This window comes from Otolemur garnettii, unplaced genomic scaffold (genome assembly GCF_000181295.1).
Source record: "Otolemur garnettii isolate 467f Iridium unplaced genomic scaffold, OtoGar3 scaffold00038, whole genome shotgun sequence".
NCBI classification, from domain to species: Eukaryota; Metazoa; Chordata; class Mammalia; order Primates; family Galagidae; genus Otolemur; species Otolemur garnettii.
Window position 1 is genome coordinate 5,456,309 of NW_003852433.1, and position 18,032 is coordinate 5,474,340.

The window sequence follows — 18,032 nt, forward strand, 5'->3', positions numbered from 1 at the left end:
GGCCGGGGTTGAACCTGCCAGCCCCAGTGTATGTGGCTGGCATCCTAGCTGCTGCGCTACAGGTGCCAAGCCTATATTTGCTTTTATAAAAATATGATGATACTGTTCATAGCACTTTGTAATCTACTTTTTTTGTTTTACTTAGTGGCATTTTTCCAGGACATTAAATATTCACTGACAGCTTTACTTTTTTATGGCTGCCCATACTTTATCAAATGGAGGCACCATTATTTACTTATCCAGCCCCTTCTTCTGGGGCTTCCCGTCTCTGATTCATGGTTATTCTTCCTGTTCTTCTTCCTCATTGTCTTCAGCCTTGGTTTGAAGCACTGAGGTTGTAAGTGTTGAAAGGAAACTGAGGTCCATAGACCAGAGGTTGGCAAGGGACCAAACTGAAACTGATAAGAAGGTAGGTGTGGAGTCCGTATCCACCACAGGGATGTGGGAGGCAATAAGGCACAGGAACTCTAGAAGGTAAAAACCACTTCACTTTTGGACAGAAGCCCCTGGCTTTAGATGCTATGTAGAGTTTTGGACTGGGTGATGGGCCAATCTCACACCAAATGTCATAGAGGGATTTAAGGTGGAACTATTAATACTTACTTCCCAACACTACTATTTTTCTGCGAGTATCCTCACTCAGGAATGGTTTCATGAGGTTGTAGCCCACAGGGAACAGTTTGGTGGCTGGAGAGATACAAGTAAGGATAATAAGAAGACCAGAATTTCATTGGGTCACTCCCCATAATGGTTCTAGCCAGTGATCCAAAGGAGTCATGAATAATCCTGGCCAGTTTCCAATGTTCTGCACCCAAGAAACCATCCAGCCAACAAGTCAACCAGCCAAAACATAGTCAGCTAACCAATCTTGTAATCAGTCATCCTGTTGATCAGTCACTTACCCATACAACAAACTGGCCATCCAGTCAGATTTCTAATCAGCCACCCTTTCAGTCAATCCATAACCAGCCAGTCTCCCAAACAGCCAACCAACTATTCAACAAACCAGTTAACCTGTCAACAAATAATCAATGAATTCAATTTACTTTTTGGCCAGTCAACCTATTGAATCACCTAACAAACCAGCCAAACAGCAAATGAATCAGCCATCTGAACAGCCAGACAACCACTCAACCAATTGTCCTCTCTAGCCAGGCAACCATTCAAATAACCCTCCAGCTAACCACCCAAGCTACAGGCAAACAACAAACCAGCTAGGTAACTAACCAACCTGCCTGCCAGCACCCAATCAGTCAACAAAGCTAACAACTAGCCAACCAACCAGTCAACCAGTTCTTTAGCCAACCACCAGTCAGTCATCTAGCCAAGAAAACAACAAACCAGTCAACTGGGCAACCAACCAAGCCACTAATTGACCAAGCAACCAACCAGCCAACCATAAAACATATATCCATCCTTCCATCCACCCTCCACCCACCCAAACAACCACCACCCAAATATCAATTGAGCATCTACCATGCATGGCCCCAGGCCTGTGAGGGATATAACAGAAGTGGAGAATCAGAGCCCCCACCTTCAAGGAGCACAACAAGGCCAGAAACACAGGATGAACATATTTAAGACAACTAGAGGTCCCCCAGAAGGCAGCAAAAAGGAAGAGGAAGATTGGGCTTCACCAGCTGCCAGTGCCAGAGGCAGAGGAGGGAGAGATCATCATGGCAGGAGAAATGAGGGGGGAATTCCTGGAAAAGGTGGGGTGGGAGCTGCCTCCTCTTGCAATGAGGCCAACCATGGAAGTTACCGTTTATTGAGAACTTACAATGTGCCAGGCACTGTAAGTGATTTGAATGCAGCCAAGCAGCCAACCTGTCTCACAATAACCTTGGGACAAAGGCGCTATTATCAAACTTAGAGTACAGATGAGGAAACCGAGGTACAGGTAAGTGAGGTGACTTGCCACACACCTTTTACGATAAGCATGAACTTCAGAGTCTCTGGGTAGTTCTCTTCAAGGAGGCCAAAGAACTGTGGAACCAAGACAGACCCCATCAGAGCCCACACTTCGTCTTCTCCTACCCGTATCTCTTCTGCAGTCTCCTGTCTGGAAGCCACAGAGGCTGTGGAGGGCTTCCCCTCCTGCCACCACTTCCCCCCTTTTCCATCCCACCGTCTCACCTCAAACTTATAACCACATCCTAATAATAAATGCATAGTGATCACTTTTAGAGTAAATGTCATAGTAATGACAGTGTAATAATAATGGCTACTGTTTATTAAATATTAACTACTATTTGCCAAGTATTAAATGTTAACTACATTTGCCAAGCACACGTGTATGTGCTTTCTGTAACAACTCACTGAAGTGTCCCTCTATCACTATTCACTATTTTGTAGGTGAGGAAACTTAAGTGTGGAGTGGTGAACTGACTTGCCTAAGTCACAGACTAGGGGTGACAGGCCTGGGAAGGGTTTGGAAGAAGGTGGCCCCTGTGGTCTCAGTATAGTGTTTTCCTAAGGTTTGCTCTGGGGGATCTTCTAGGAAACATATTAAGGCCCTTTGGGTCTCGAGTCCTAGCAATAAAGCCCAAGGAATTTTTTTTACTAAATCTTGGCTCTAAGTGAGTGGCAGCATCATAGCAGGCCAACCTGGTCATCAAAGCAAGTGGCAGGTGCCCATGGCCCTTCTCCTCACCTCCTGGTACACTTCCACCAGAGGTTTCCAGAAGTGCTTCAGTCCTAGGCCCTCACAGTCAAATATCATCACGATGGTCTCAATCTTCTTCCCCAGCTGCAACACGAGAGCAAGGAGTGTTTCCAGGGTTCAGTGTGCAGGCTTGAGAGAAGGTGACTCAAGTCCATGACCCCTCAGGGCTCCTTCCAGCACCCCCTACTCTGTCCTCAGAGGAGCAAGTGAACAAAACAGTAAATGTATTTCTCCACCCATCCATCCATCCATCTAACATTGATCCATCTATTCATCCATCCATCATCCGCCCATCTACCCCCTTATACATCAATTCACCCATCCATTTGTTGGCATAAATCCATTTATATTACCATTCATTCATCCATTCATCATTCCATTTGTCCAACTGATATTTTATTTATTTATTTATAGACAAAGTCTCACTTTGTTACCCGAGTAGAGTGCCCCACAGCCAGTAGTGTGGCATCACAGCTCACAGCAACCTCGAATTCCTGGGCTTAGGTGATTCTCTTGCTTCAGCCTCCTGAGTAGCTAGGACTACAGGTACCCACCACAATGCCTGGTTATTTTTTGTTGCCGTTTGGCTGGGGCCGGGTTCGAACCTGCCACCCTTGGCATGTGGAGCCGGCGCCCTACTCACTGAGTCATAGGTGCCACCCCCAACTGATATTTATTAAGAATTTATTTATTTATTTGTTTACTTTTTTAGAGACAGACTTTCACTTTGTTGGCCAGGATAGAGTGCAGTGGCACAATCATTCCTCACTATAATCTTTAATTCCTGGGCTTAAGTGATCCTCTTGCTTCAATCTCCTGGGGACTAGAAACACAGACCACCATGTCCAGCTAATTTAAAAACATTTTCTGTAGAGATGGGGTCTTGAGATGTTGTCCAGGCTTGCCTCAAACTCCTGGCCTTAAGCCATCCTGCCTCAGCCTCCCAAGGAACTAGGATTACAAGCATTAGCCACCAGTAATGCCTGGCCTATGAAGAATTTCTCTTGTGCCAGATACTGAAATGATCTTGGGTGATGCTCAGTAATAATGCACAGTTCTTGTCCTTAAGGAGTTCACAGTCTGGCCTGGGAGATGCCAACCAACCAGGGTTTCCCAGTCCTGTGCTAAGTGCTGCAATGAGTCAGCACCGGGGCTGTGGGAGCACAGAAGAGGGTATTTAGCTCTGACAGAAGTCTCAGAGAAGGTGACATCTAAGTTTCGGACCTACAGTATACACAGGGTGAGCCAGAGGAAGTTGTGTGTGTGCTGGAGCATAGGCAAAGACTCAGTGGGAACAGTATTAGCTGCCTGTGTGCTAAGCCATACACTTGTGTTACCGCATTTAATCTTTGCAACCATTATTTATTATTATCCCGGTTTTGTAGGTAAGGAAATAGGCTCAGAGAGGTGAGGTAAATTTCCAAGGCCAGAGAGATGGTGTTTGACTTGAGAGCTCTCTGACTCTGGTAGTGGAGAACACAGGTATGTTCCTGGGAATGCCGCTGTCCCCCATGCCCAAAGACACCTGCCCCCAGCCATCCTCCCCGCATGGCTTGGGCCTCACCCGCTCTGTCTGCAGGTCACACTCATGCAGGATGCGCTCACAGTCCCTCATCTTGGTCTTGAGCAGGTCCTGCTTGGTGACGGAGAAGAGCAGCCCCTTTGGGTCTAGTGGCCCGATGATGTCATACCACACAGGGCACCCATCACGGTCATAGCCACACAGGCCCCCAGGCATGTACTTTTGGATCACCTGGGCAAGGAAAGAAACACAGAACTTGGCATTATTTCACCTCCCTGGAAACCCCCAGATCAGGCTGACCTGGGGACCCAGCCTATAGGTACCATGGTACTAAGCACTGTCCCTCCCCTGCTGGGCAGTGCTATTGTCCTAAATGAGAAAACTTAGGGCCCTGCAGGGGAGGGCCTTGCTCATAATGGGCAAATCTAGGTCTCAGCCAGGCCTGGGTCAAGGCCTCTGACTCCTTAGTTCTTCCCCATTGCTTCCCACATTCATTTCTGTGGAGAGGAGCTGGGTTTAGTGATGGGATTCACTAATCAGGGATTCTCAAGGTCAGCAAATCTAGTTCGAATACAGACACTGATGCTTTCCTGCTGTGTGTCCTTGAGCAAGTGACATCACCTTTCTAAGCCCCTTTCTACTTCCTCTCCTGTGAAATGATTCAGATAATCCCTCCCTCTTGGCTCTGTAAGGACAAGACTCTGAGATCATGTTGGCAGAGCACAGTGCCTGGCCCAAAGCACATGCCCCATAAATGAAGTTGTGACCGTTACTCTATATCATGGTGACATTATTCTTATCAGCATCTTGTTGAGCTAAGATAGAATGCTCTGAGCAGAGCCCTATGGAAGGAGCACAGAGGTACTAGCTAACTATTGTGGTTAAGAGCTCAGGTTTAGGGCGCCAGACAGGTATGAGCTCAAATCCCAGCCCTATCTTGGGCTTTGGGACTTGGGCAAGTTACATTTTCTGGCCCTCAGTGTTCCCATCTTTAAAGTGGGAACAATAGGACATACCTCATGGGGTTGTGAGGTTTAAATGAGCTCATGCTGCTTAAAGTCTCAACCCAGGTCAGGAAATATTCATTATCATTATAGGAGAGGTGCCTGCAAGCCTTGCTGCCCTTTACTGGGCATGGTCCCCAGTGGCCCAGAGGCTGCTTGGGTGGCATATCTATGAGGTCCTGGAGGTCCTGGGAGGTGTTGGCTCACCTCTGGGGGTTGCCAATCAAGGATGTGGTCAATGTCCATGATCTTCCGGAACTCCATGTACTGAAAGGGTAATGAGTGGTAAGACCCCACTGGGTTCCCAGTACGTTGACAAAGGGGAGGGAGGGAAGGGCTTGAAGCCTGATTTCCCCCATGAACCCCTCCTGGAATCTCCAGGGTTGGTGGTTCTCACCTTGCGGAGCATGGCCTCCGATTTCTGCAGATCAAAATTCCGAGCTGTAGGAAGATGGAAGACGGCATGAGGGAGGAAAGAGGCTGCCTTGTCTGCTTCTGGCCAGTGGGAGCTATGGAAGACACTGGGGGCCTGGGTAGCACCTTGCTTCCCTGCCCTCTTCCCTCTCTAGACCTGAAGCCGATCCTGAGATCCATGGATCATTCTGGGGAAGCTGGACAAGGCCCTTCTTCCTGTCCCCAGATCCCAACCTTCCTTGCCTCTGCCCTCACCTCGGAGCCAGCGCAGAAGGAAGTAATCATCAGGGTTAGGCAGGGCAGGCAGCACATCCTGGACATTTTCTCGGAACTGGGAAGAGAGACACTGGCTATAGTGGCTCTCTCACACTAAGCCTTGGCCTCCAGACTCAGATTGCCTTCATCACCCCTCTTTTCATCCCACACGCAGTGTGGTTCATGTTGATGAAAGGATAGTTTAATGGATGAATAAGAGGGGGAGTGGAAGGAGGATATATGGGAGAGTAAATGGACAGAAAGAAGAATAGATGGTTGAATGAAGGGGTAGGTAAATGGCAAAAAGGAAGGATAAATCAATGAATGGACGAATGGTTGGATGGATGGATGGGTGGTTGGACTGATGGATAGATGGATGGTTGGATGGATGGATGGGTGGTTGGACTGATGGATAGATGGATGGTTGGATGGATGAATGGACCAAGAGTAGGAAGATGAATAAGTCAGTAAATGGACAGGAGAGATGGGCGGGTGAATGAAGTAGAAAGGATAGACTGATGGGTGGGTGTGAAGATGGATGGGTGGATGGAAAGCAGAATAAGTGGTTGGGTGGATGAATAAGTGGATTGGAGTTTGGGTGTATCTTAGTCCCCTCCACCAAAACTTCTGCCTATTTCCATCCCATCTTCTACAAAAACATGGTTAGTAATTGTGTGTCCTCTCCCCCCTTAACTGTGGGAATGACAGCACATTGCTCTGTCTCCTGGGCTCTTACAGACTAGACCTCTTTCAGGATCCTAGGGAGGGAGGAGGAACAGCTAGAGGGAAGACCAGCAGCATCCTTTAGCTCCCACCTAAGGGGCCTAGGAGGGAGGAAGGAGGGTGCCTAGCTGCCAGATAGAGCTCTCTGGGTCTGGCCCCTGGATGAGAAGAAGTTAGGCTTGATCCTGGGTAGGAATCACCCACAATATTGCCTGGAAATGATGCTGTTCACTGTACCTCAACCCAGGACTGATGCCACTGGGCACTGTGGGACTTGACACTTTTGAAGATCACAGCAAAGAGACAATGTCAAGGACATGATGAATCAACAGAGAGGGATAACATTCTAGCCACTCCTTCCCACCTCCTTCAGCCCTTTTCCCCTGGAGACCCAAAGGGAGGGGCTCTCACCTTGGCCAGGGTCTCTGCCTGTTTGGGGCTCAGGTCTCCAACTCGGCCACTCATGGTGCTGGCTGAGGCTTGAGGAGTGGTGACCACTATAGGCAGAGGCCAAGCCCTAGTTTGCCAGCCCTGGCCCAGCTGGGGATTTCACCCCCACTCCTGGGTGTGGCTCTATGCCCCTCCTTCTTGGCTAACTGTTTAGATTGCGCATTACATAACTGGGATTAAGTGAGGTCTTGTGCTTGGCTCTGGGACAGGTCTAGGGGGAAGGTGGGCATGATAGAGTATGCCAGAGGTCCTCTGCCAGGAGAAAGCTCCTGGGAGGGAAGGAGGCTGGAGGCCTGTGGCTTGGGCCCAGGGTGAATGTCTAGAGAACCCCTTGAGCACTCCCAGGCCTCTAGTAATTACTACTTTGGAGGAGTGAAGACCACCTCTTGTGGGTAGCTTTCTAGCTGAGCCTTGGCTTCCCCTTCTCACTAGTGAAGAGAGCCCACACTTAGGGTTCTCCAAAGGTCGCTCCCCTTCCCAGCTCTAACAGGGCAGGAGTCTGAAGCTAGGTCAGTCTTGTAAACAGTTACTTCACTTCTCTGGGGGTGGGAGGCTCACATTCTTATTTCATGACAAACACCCACAGCCAAGAAGAAGACAGGCTGGGGCAGAAAATGGAACTCAAAAGGTGTCCTTGGTGCAGGTTTGTGTTCTCCTGAAGTCTTTCAAATCCTATCCTGTGGAGCTGGCCCTGAGGACCCTGACATGGGAAAAGACTAAGGGGCTCCCCACCTGGCTGTTCTTTCATCCCATCTCTGGGGTCATGAGGGCAATGATGGGGCTTTGTAAATGGCCCCTTGTTCCCTGGGCCTCCAGTTAGGGACAGTACCCCTAGAGAGAGAGGGGGAAGATTGATGGCCTTGGGTGGTGGGGGTGTTTCTTGGGGCTTTATACAGCTGAGCAATGAGGGGCGTACAGTTGGAAGGACTTAGCAGTTTATTGCAAAGTGGTGAGGAAAGCCCAGAAGGTTCCTCTGCCCTTTGACTTACGTCAGGCCACCTGATATTCCACTATATGATGTACCTGTGAGGCCAAGCTATGCTCTCCACTCCCCTATAAAACCTTTCAAGATGGCATCTCTGAGTGACACTCACCTCATTTATAAAATGGGGCCATCAACACTTGCTCTGCTTTTCTGCATGGTTGGAGGGAAGATCTAATGGGACATGGAGGCTGTCGAGGGTGGTGCATATCTAAGGGATTGTTCTCCTCCAGCTCTCAGAAGCTCCAGAAAGGGAGAGACCACATCAGTGATGGTCTATAAAGAAACCATCAGCTTGAGACTGCATCATGGCCATGTGGCCACATTTTCTCCTTCTCAAGGGGGTCGTCGTGGGCTGACCTTGTTCCTCACGGCAAGCCTGGCCATGCCATTCTGCCTAGGACTTCTCCAGGTCTCCTACCCCTAGTGCATCCTGGGTCCTCACCCCTGGGCTATCTTAGGTCTCTATTCTGGTCAATTTAGGTGAGCTGATGTCATCGTCTTGCCTGACATCTTCCTTGCTCTGAGGTCTTGCTATAGCTTGATCCAGAAGGAGGAGGGGCCACCTCTGGTCATTTTGTTCTATCTGAAACACCTGATGCATGTACTTAGGAGCAGTTAAGTAACTCTACACATCAGCCCTGCCCCACTTCACATTCCAGCCTCAATTTCTGGAGAGCCCCAGCTGCTGTCCACACCCACTTCCTGCCAGGCTGGTGGTTACAGAGATCAGATTCCTCCACTGCCCTCTCATTAGGTCCTAATCCCACCTGTTTCTCACAAGTCTCCCTTCTCACTCTAACCCCTCCAAGGTGAGTTGCTCCAGTTACTTCTGGGGTCATCAGAGACTGAGCAAGGAGGGCCAGGAGGAGGAGTGGGGGTCCTCCCAGGAGCCATGAGCCTTCATACATATCGTGAAGCCACAAATGTGCAGAGCATCCTACTGTGTGCTCCTCTCAATATCTGCAGTGTCATCCAATAGAGCTCTCTGTGACGGTGGGCATTTTGTGTATCCAGGCTGTCCTGTTAGAAATGTGTGCATATTTGTTAGCCAGTGGTCCATGTGAAACATGGTTAGTATGACTGAGGAACTGAAGTTTGAATTGAATATTGATTAAGTTTACTTTAAATTGTCCCATGTGGCTTATGGTAACCATATTGGGTAACAGGTTGACCACATTTATTGAAGGGTTATTACATGCCCGGCCTCATTCTAAGTGCATGACCTCATTTAAACTTCAGAACATCACTGTGGAGTAGGCATACCATTATTAAGCCATTATACAGATAAGCAAACTGAGGTATAGAGAAGTAACTTATCCAGGGTTGAGCCCATACAACTAGCCACTCTGCTGTTGCTTTCCTAGGCTGTCCAACAGTTTCAGACCTAGGAGTTCTGATGCTAATTAGGGCAAGGACCGGGAGAGAATCCAGGCTCAGCAGTCACCCCAATGTGATGCAGGTAACATCTGAGTCAGGCCTTGAAGAAAGATGTTGATTAGATGGGAGTGGAGGAGAGAAAAAGGCATCTTGAGTGGAGAAGATGGCACAGGTAAAGGTGTGGAGTTGTAAGGGTGAGAAGTACATGGGGTGGGGAGACACTGCAATTGTTTATTAGTCTTCTACATGGATCTCAGTCTTCTGTTTGTTGAATTGAGAGTTTTACATCATTATCAAACCATTTGGAAGCAAGTATGGGTACCCCATTTTATAGCCAAAGAAAGGGAAGTTTAGAGCTAGATGTGGTGGAATGCACCTGTAGTTCCAGCTACCTGGGAGGCTAAGGCCAGGGGATTGTTTGAGCCCAGTAGTTAGAGGATGCTGTGAGCTATGATGCTATGAATAGCCTCTGCACTCCAACCTGAGTAACACAGCAAGACCTTGTCTCTTTGGTGGGGGGAAGGAAGAAAGAAAAGAAAAGAAATAGAAGTTCACAGAGATTAAGAAATTTTCTGACTCGGCGCCTGTGGCTCAAGCGGCTAAGGCGCCAGCCACATACACCTAAGGTGGCGGGTTCAAATCCCCAGCCCAGGCCCGCCAAACAACAGAGATGGCTGCAACCAAAAAATGGCCAGGCATTGTGGCGGGCACCTGTAGTCCCAGCTACTTGGGAGGTGGAGGCAGGAGACTCGCTTGAGCCCAGGAGTTGGAGGTTGCTGTGAGCTGAGATGCCATGGCACTCTACCCAGGGGGACAGCTTGAAGCTCCTGTCTCAAAAAAAAAAAAAAAAAGAAATTTTCTGAGGTCACACAGCCAGTAAATGGGGAGTCAGAACTTGAACTCAATCCCATCTGACTCTGAAACCTGCACTGGATTTATAGCCCAGGCGTGCCTTCTCTCAAAGAGCTTAACATTGTGCTTGGCACATAGTAAGCAGTCAATACATAATCTAAATCATCATTGTGTAGGAGCCTGTATTCACACCCTTTAGGCTGCAGGGTATCTTGGGACCAACTGGATTTATTTTTTCTGCCTTGAAACAAAGGAAGAACTTCTCCCTCTACCCCTACCCTCTCAGGGCACACCTCCTCCCCAAGTAAATCCCCACAGTTGTGTTTAGCTCTTCATTTGCTAAGCTCTTAGGAGCCCATGACAACAACCACAATCTAAACAAACAACCACAGTATACAGAGTCTCCTGCACCCCGTCCTGGAACCCTTCCTTCCAGGCAGTTACTAGGAAATGTGAAAGAGCTGCTTCTGTCCTCCTCCCCCAGACAGATTGTGCCAGAACCAGTTGGGCAGGTAAAAATGGGACTCTGGGGGGTGCAGGAGCCTCACTATGGGGTCAGAATTGCTGGGAAGAGGTGTGTTCAGCCCACAGAAATGTGAGGTAGGTGGCCTTAGCAGGGGAGGTGGAAAGGGAATTGAAGTGCCCTCAGCAGAGTCCCAGCACCCTGGATAGTCCACTTTCCCTTGGACAGTTTTATCTCCTTACTTAATAAAAGTTTGATATAATTCACATACCATAAATTCATTTTTTTTTGGAGACAGGTTCTCCCTCTGTTAGCCAGGCTGTAGTGCAATGAAATAATTATAGTTCACAGCAACCTCAAATTCCTGGGCTCAAGTGATTCTCTTGCCTCAGCCCTTTAAGTAGCTGGGCTTGCAGGCAAATGCCACCATGCCCAGTTAATTTTATTTTTTGTGGAGAAGGAGTCTTGCTAAGTTACCAAATGTCTGGCCTCAAGTGATGCTCCCTCTTTGGCCTCCCATAGTGCTGGGATTACATGCATGAGCCACTGCTTCCAGTTAGGTTTCAATCTCTTCTTCTTGCCCTATTCTTGGTGCCTTCTCCTAATTAGAATAATTGAGGTCGATGGTTCTACTTTCTTTCTGCCTTCTGCACTCTAGGAGGCAGGTGGGAGGATTGCTTGAGCTCAGGAATTTGCAACCAGCTTGAGCAAGAGTGAGACCCTGTCTCTACAAAAAATAGAAAAATTAACCAACTATGGTGGTGCACACCTCTAGACCCAGCTACTTGGGAGGCTCAGGCAGGAGGATCATTTGAGCCCAGGAATTTGAGGTTGTAGTGAGCTATGATGATGCCATTGGACTCTAGCCTGGGTTCAAAATAAGAACAAAAACATCATTTGACCATAAATGTAAGATTTTATACTGGGCTCTTTATTCTATTTCATTGGCTTATATGCCTAGCTTCATGCTCGTACCATACTGTTTTGATTATAGTAACTTTATAATAAGTTTTGAAATCAGGCAGTGTAAGACTTCTGACTTTTTTTTTCAAGATTGTTTTGACTATTTGGGATCCCTTTAGCTATTCAGGATCTCTTGAGATTCCATATAAATTTCTACTAAAAATAATTATTGGAATTTTTATAGGGATATATAAAATATATAAATTGCTTTGGGTAGTATTGACATCCTAACAATATTAAGTCTTCTAATCCATGAACATGGGCTATCTTTCCATTTATGTATATCTTCTTTAGTTTTTTCCAGCAGCGTTTTATAGTGTTTAGTGTCTAAGTCTTTATCATCCTTGTTTAGGTTTATTGCTAAATATTTTCATTTTTTGATGCTATTGCAAGTGGAGTTACCTTCTTAATTTCCTTTTAGATTGTTCATTTTTGTTAGTGTTAGAAATGTAATTGATTTTTATGTTCTGCAACATTGCTGAATTCATTTAATAGTTCTAACATTTGCATGTGTATGGAATCTTTAGTTTTTTTTCTACATATAAGATCATGTGGGTGGTGCCTGTGGCTCAAGGAGTAGGGCGCCAGCCCCATATACTGGGGGTGGCGGGTTCAAGCTCAGCCATGGCCAAAACTGCCAAAAAAAAAAATCATGTCATTTGCAAACACAGATGATTTTATTATCCAATTTGGATGTCTTTTATTTCTTTTCCTTACCTAATTTCTCTGGCTAGAACTTCCAATTCCATGAAGAACAAAAGTGACAAGAGGGCATCCTCATCCTGTTCCTGATTTTGGAACAAAAGCTCTTAGTTTTTCATCATTGAGTATGACTGGTTTGATACATTTTTAGCTAATTTTTGTAGATGGTGTGAGATAAGGATTCAATTTCATTTATTTGCATGTAGATATCCAGTTGTCACAGTGCTGTTTGTTGGAGAGAGTGTTCTTTCTCAGTTAAGGGCGGAGAGTGGGCTATGAGATGGCAGGGCCCCCACAGGCTGGGGAACATACAGGGAATGAACCCCCAACTGCTTCTCCTCCATTCCCAAAACAGCCATATTCCTTTCTTCATGCTCCCTCTGCCAAAAGTCACATAGTTCTTTCTTTGTTTAGTTAACTATGCAGAGATCCTTGTAATCTTTCCCTTCTTACTCCTTGTCATATGTTAACGAAGTTGAGTAGAAACCATTAACAAGACAATTTGTCCCTATTCAAGTCATTTGCAGTTTCCAATCATATTGCAAGACCAAAAATATGTCTTTTGTTTATGCTATTTCCCCATGTTGTCTATGCTACTCCCCCCTGGACAACCCTGTACAAATACTACAAAATAAAGTTGATTTTGTGCTTTGGTGCTGGCTGCAGCCATCAGCTCATTCAGACCTCCTGATCCCATCTTTCATCTCTGTGTCTTCTCTTATCTGTATTTTCCTCATTCACCACCCATTGGCTCTGGTTCACTCCCCTTCCCTGTGCTGGTTTGCACCAATTAAGTGGTTGCTACTTATTAACCTCTCAATAACTGATCATTGGAGTCACTTCACCTCCCTTTATGAGGTAGGTCTCCTGTTAGCACAGGTGGGTCAGCACAGGTGGTCAGCACATGGTTAGTGTCCTCCATGTTCCCAGGGCCTTCAGTGCCTGATTTTGGGCAGATACTCAATAAACACTGAAGACCAAAAGGAGAAACAAACTTTGGGCAAACCAATGCCCCTCTCTGGGTGATTTTTTTCTTTCTTTCTTTGGTGAGAGTTAAGAGTTAGGGATGGAATTGCTGAGGACAGATCTTTGTGTCTCTGTTGAAGATTAATTGACCAGAAATGTATGGGTATCTTAATTCTATTCCATTGATTTCTATACTTATACTTATGCTACCACCACACTGTTTTGATGACTGTAGCTTTGTAGTAAGTTTCTCCCCTGAATTCTACATAGATTGTCCTTGCAATCTATCAGTGTTTCCACTGTTTTCTATCCTTTTACTGTTGGACCTACTGAGTCCGTCTTTGAACAAAACACTTTAAATGGTCATGGGATCTCAAAAGTATATGTGGTTTCTGAGAGATATAAATAATTAGCTATCCATCATTTTTCTACCAAAATCATGAGAACATCAGCAAGTTCAGCATAGTAAAACCTGGGAAAATGCACTTAATCACAGCTGATTAGTCAAATATGTATTAAAAGAAGGGTTTCCTAGCTACTTGGGAGGCTGAGGTGAGAGGATTGTTTGAGCCCAGGAGTTTGTGGTTGGTGTGAGCTAGGCTGACACCACAGCACTCTACCTTGGGCAACAGAGTGAGACTCTGTCTCAAAAAAAAAAAAAAAAAAAAAGAAGGTTTCTTTCTGCCACATTCATCAGAATAGACATATGCCTACCTGGGGACATTCACAACATTATTCACAACAGTGTCATTCCAACGTCACTTGTTTCTTCAAAGCAACATAGGTGAAATTCACATATAATAATATTTTCATTCACATATAATTTTCAACCAGACCTAATAAAATATATAGTGTATGTTACCATTTATTTGTTAAAATAATTTAGTATGTGTTCATCATAGTCAGAATAGTGGATACGTATGGTGGGTTTCTAACTGAGAATCAGCCAAAGACAGGCTGCTAGGGGGTTTAGGAATGTGTATCTGGATGGTGGCAGTACAAGTGTTTACAAGAATATGGCATGCTCTACATTTAATATGTGTGCACCACACAATTTGTAAGCCGCCATCAAATAGAAACCAAGTTATACAAATACATATATATTTTTTTTGGCCAGGGCTTTGAACCTACCACCTCCGGCATATGGGCCTGGTGGCCTACTCCTTTGAACCACAGGCACCACCTGATGTACAAATATTTTTCCATGATATAAACTTCCATCTGAATTGTCTCCCTCTGATTCTATCAAGTATTTTAAATATAAATCAGCTCAATTTTATATGTATACTTCCAGAGTTTAGACACAGAGAAAACACACCTACACTGTTTTCATTTCATCAGGAGAATCCAGGCTACCAAAGTCAGCAAAGGACATTATAAGAAAGATGAATTAAAAGCCAAATTCTTCTGAGTAGTATTGCTAAAATCCAATGCCATATAATAGCAAACTTGATTCTGACCACCTAAGGGATTGTAACAAACTGGTCAGCATACAGAGGGTGTCAACAGAGGGAACTAGGTGTATTATACTGACACATATATGTGGTGCATGTCTGGTCTATGAAGATTAGGTCAACTTAAGGAGGTGGTCAATGCAGGGACATGGTCAGCCATGGAATTTCTACTTTATATTATGATATATATTTGTGATTTATAATGATGGTGATATATATTGTAATATCTAATGGCATAGATTGTGATATGTAGGAAGGTATATAGTAATGCGTTTGTACATATACAGAGGGTGTCCAAAATGTATACACATTTTAAGAAAGAAAAACTATTAAAATTGTAATACTTAATATACCCATAACAAAAGATGAATACAAGTTATGTTTGACTTCTGCAATTACAAGAGGTGCTGCAAACCTCATACTATGCCTTGCCATGGTAATTGAATTCAACTTCAAAAAGTAATACATAGGGGTGGTGCCTGTGGCTCAGTGGGTAGGGCACTGGCCCATATACCAAGAGTGGCAGGTTCAAACCCATCCCTGGCCAAACTGCAAAACAAAAAAAACAGCTGGGCGTCATGGCGGACACCTATAGTCCCAGCTATTCGGGAGGCTAAGGCAAGAGAATTGCCTAAGCCCAGTAATTGGAGGTTGCTGTGAGCTGTGATGCCACAGCACTCCACTGAGGGCAATAAAATGAGACTCTGTCTCTAAAAAAAAAAAAAAGGTAATACATAAATATACATAGATAATATCTCCTAAAGTGTGTTTAGAGCACATTTTTGGAGCATCTTCTGAATGTAGTGTTTACGCATGTTCTTTAATATTATTCTCTTTAAGGACAATTGAGCACTTAGCCCTCTGGCTTAAGCATAAGGGTTTTCAAACAGAAGTAAATATTTGCTTCCTCTGGATTAATTCCCTCCAGTATTTGTCTCAGCATATTTGAATATTTACAAGCAACTTCCGCTTTACATTTTTTTTTGTTTTCATTATTAACTTACATTTATAAAGTGTGGGCAAATGAAATTCTATATTTAAAGACTATGCAAACTGGCCAAGTGGACTCATGTGCTGTTGAGTCAGCACCCCCTTGGTAGAGCTCTGGGTGCCTTTGGGGGACATAGGGAAGCTGAATTGTATATATGATGTGGAATTTGTCATTGGAAAAGTATGAAAGTTCAGGAAGCAGAGAGTTCTAGGGCCTATACTTTGTGGTAGGAAGTCCTTGTGTTTCTCTCAGAAGTTCTTCATCTTTGTGGGAGTCAGATGATCTCCAGGTTGAAAAAGGAAGGGCCTAGAACTGATGACCTTGGGAACACTGTGCACTCCAGGCTTCTGCAAGGCCCAAGCCTGGATGCTTCCTGGTAGATCTCATTTACATTACTCTGTATCCTAAAGACATTTTGAAACTGAATAATATTGATTTATTTAATTGAAACAAAATGCATTTTTTATTGGCATGTCTCATTCTTGGCATTTGACCGATTACCTGGATGAATAACAGGATGAAACTGTTTGGAAGGATATAATGCATATGAATTCTTTTTCTTACTCTTACCATCTTTGGAGTTAAAATAAATTTAACCAATATCAGATGATTTCATAATTGCAGCAGGTTGTTTCAAATAGCAAGTTTTCTAGAAAAAACTTTTTTTTTTTTTTTTTGAGACAGAGCCTCAAGCTGTCCCCCTGGGTAGAGTGCTATGGCATTACAGCTCACAGCAACCTCCAACTCCTGGGCTCAAGCGAGTCTCCTGCCTCTGCCTCCCAAGTAGCTGGGACCACAGGCGCCCGCCACAACGCCCGGCTATTTTTTGGTTGCAGCCGTCATTGTTGTTTGGCGGGTCCGGGCTGGGGATTCGAACCTGCCACCTTAGGTGTACGTGGCTGGCGCCTTAGCCGGTTGAGCTATAGGCGCCGAGCCTAGAAAAAACTTTTTTTTCAACAGCTCTCTATTATCAGTGTATTCATAGCTTCTATGAAGGTGAGGAAGGTTGTTGTATATAAGACTTTCTGCTGTGGTTTAACAGCAAATGTTGTATGTGGTCTTTTTTTCTTCCTTTAAAAATAGCTTCTATTCAAATAGGTAAATCAGGCAATGCCTTTTGTTGAAATGGCACATGTATAAATCTGTTAGTTGAAGAGATGGATGTGGTAAAAATGTGTGACTAAAAAAATAAAATATGGATGTATTACTGGTGGAGTTTTTATTTAAGAAAATTAGAAAACATTCAGTCATATCCTACCCAGAAATGATATTGAATTTCTGTATTTTTTTAATTAAATCATAACTTTGTACATTGATGCATTTATGGGTTCAGTGTACTGCTTTGATATACAGTGTGAAATGCTTACATGGAACTAAGTAACACATCCATCACAATTATATTCATTTCTTTTTTTTTTAGAGACAGAGTCTCATTTTGTTGCCCTCGGTAGAGTGCTGTAGTGTCACAGCTCACAGCAACCTCCAGCTCTTGGGCTTAGGCAATTCTCTTGAATCAGCCTCCCAAGTAGCTTGGACTACAGGTGCCTGCCATAATGCCTGGCTATTGTTTTGTTGCAATTTGGCCAGGGCTGGGTTCAAACCAGCCACCCTCAGTATATGGAGCCGGCGCCCTACTCACTGAGCCATAGGCGCTGCCCATATACTTGTTTCTTAATAGCCTTGAAATGTACCATTGCATCTTGCACATTAGGTGAGGTCCCCCCAAATACTTTCCCTCTTCCCATATCCCCCCTCCCCTCTCTCTTCCTCTTCCCTTCTATTTTCTGGACTATAGTTATGTTTTGCCATTCATATGAATGGGTAGGTAATTATATATTGATTTCATAGTAGCATTGAGTACACTGGATACTTTTTTCCCACTCTTGAGATACTTTACTAAAAAGAATATGTTCCAGCTTCATCCAGGTAAACATAAAAGATGTGAAGTCTCCATCCTTTCTATGGCTGTGTAGTATTCCATGGTGTACATATACCATAATTTGTTAATCCATTCATGGGTCAATGGGCACTTGGGCTGTTTCCATGTCTTGGCCATTATGAATTGGGCTGCAATAAACATTCTGGTGCAAATGTCTTGGTTGTACAATAATTTTTGATCATCTGGGCATGTACCTAGTAGAGGAATTGCAGGATCAAATGGTAGGTCTACTTTTAGTTCCTTGCGTGTTCTCCAAACTTCTTTCCAAAAAGGCTGTATTAGCTTGCATTCCCACCAGCAGTGTAGA

General features: G+C 44.8%; 1 protein-coding gene across 1 annotated transcript in view; it reads right to left on the reverse strand.

The window, feature by feature from the left end:
• LOC100954191 (SEC14-like protein 3) overlaps positions 1-7,053 on the reverse strand; it is a 10,300-nt gene extending 3,247 nt beyond the window's left edge. The window contains exons 1-8 of the mRNA XM_003789876.2: positions 6,995-7,053; positions 5,861-5,936; positions 5,589-5,632; positions 5,399-5,458; positions 4,230-4,418; positions 2,654-2,749; positions 1,926-1,986; positions 604-687 (exon numbers count right to left, since the gene is read on the reverse strand). Of these exons, the coding sequence (XP_003789924.1) occupies positions 604-687; positions 1,926-1,986; positions 2,654-2,749; positions 4,230-4,418; positions 5,399-5,458; positions 5,589-5,632; positions 5,861-5,936; positions 6,995-7,048 (664 nt within the window). The 5' untranslated portion in view covers positions 7,049-7,053. The remainder of the gene's footprint in view (positions 1-603; positions 688-1,925; positions 1,987-2,653; positions 2,750-4,229; positions 4,419-5,398; positions 5,459-5,588; positions 5,633-5,860; positions 5,937-6,994) is intronic.
• Between the last annotated feature and the right edge of the window lie 10,979 nt (positions 7,054-18,032).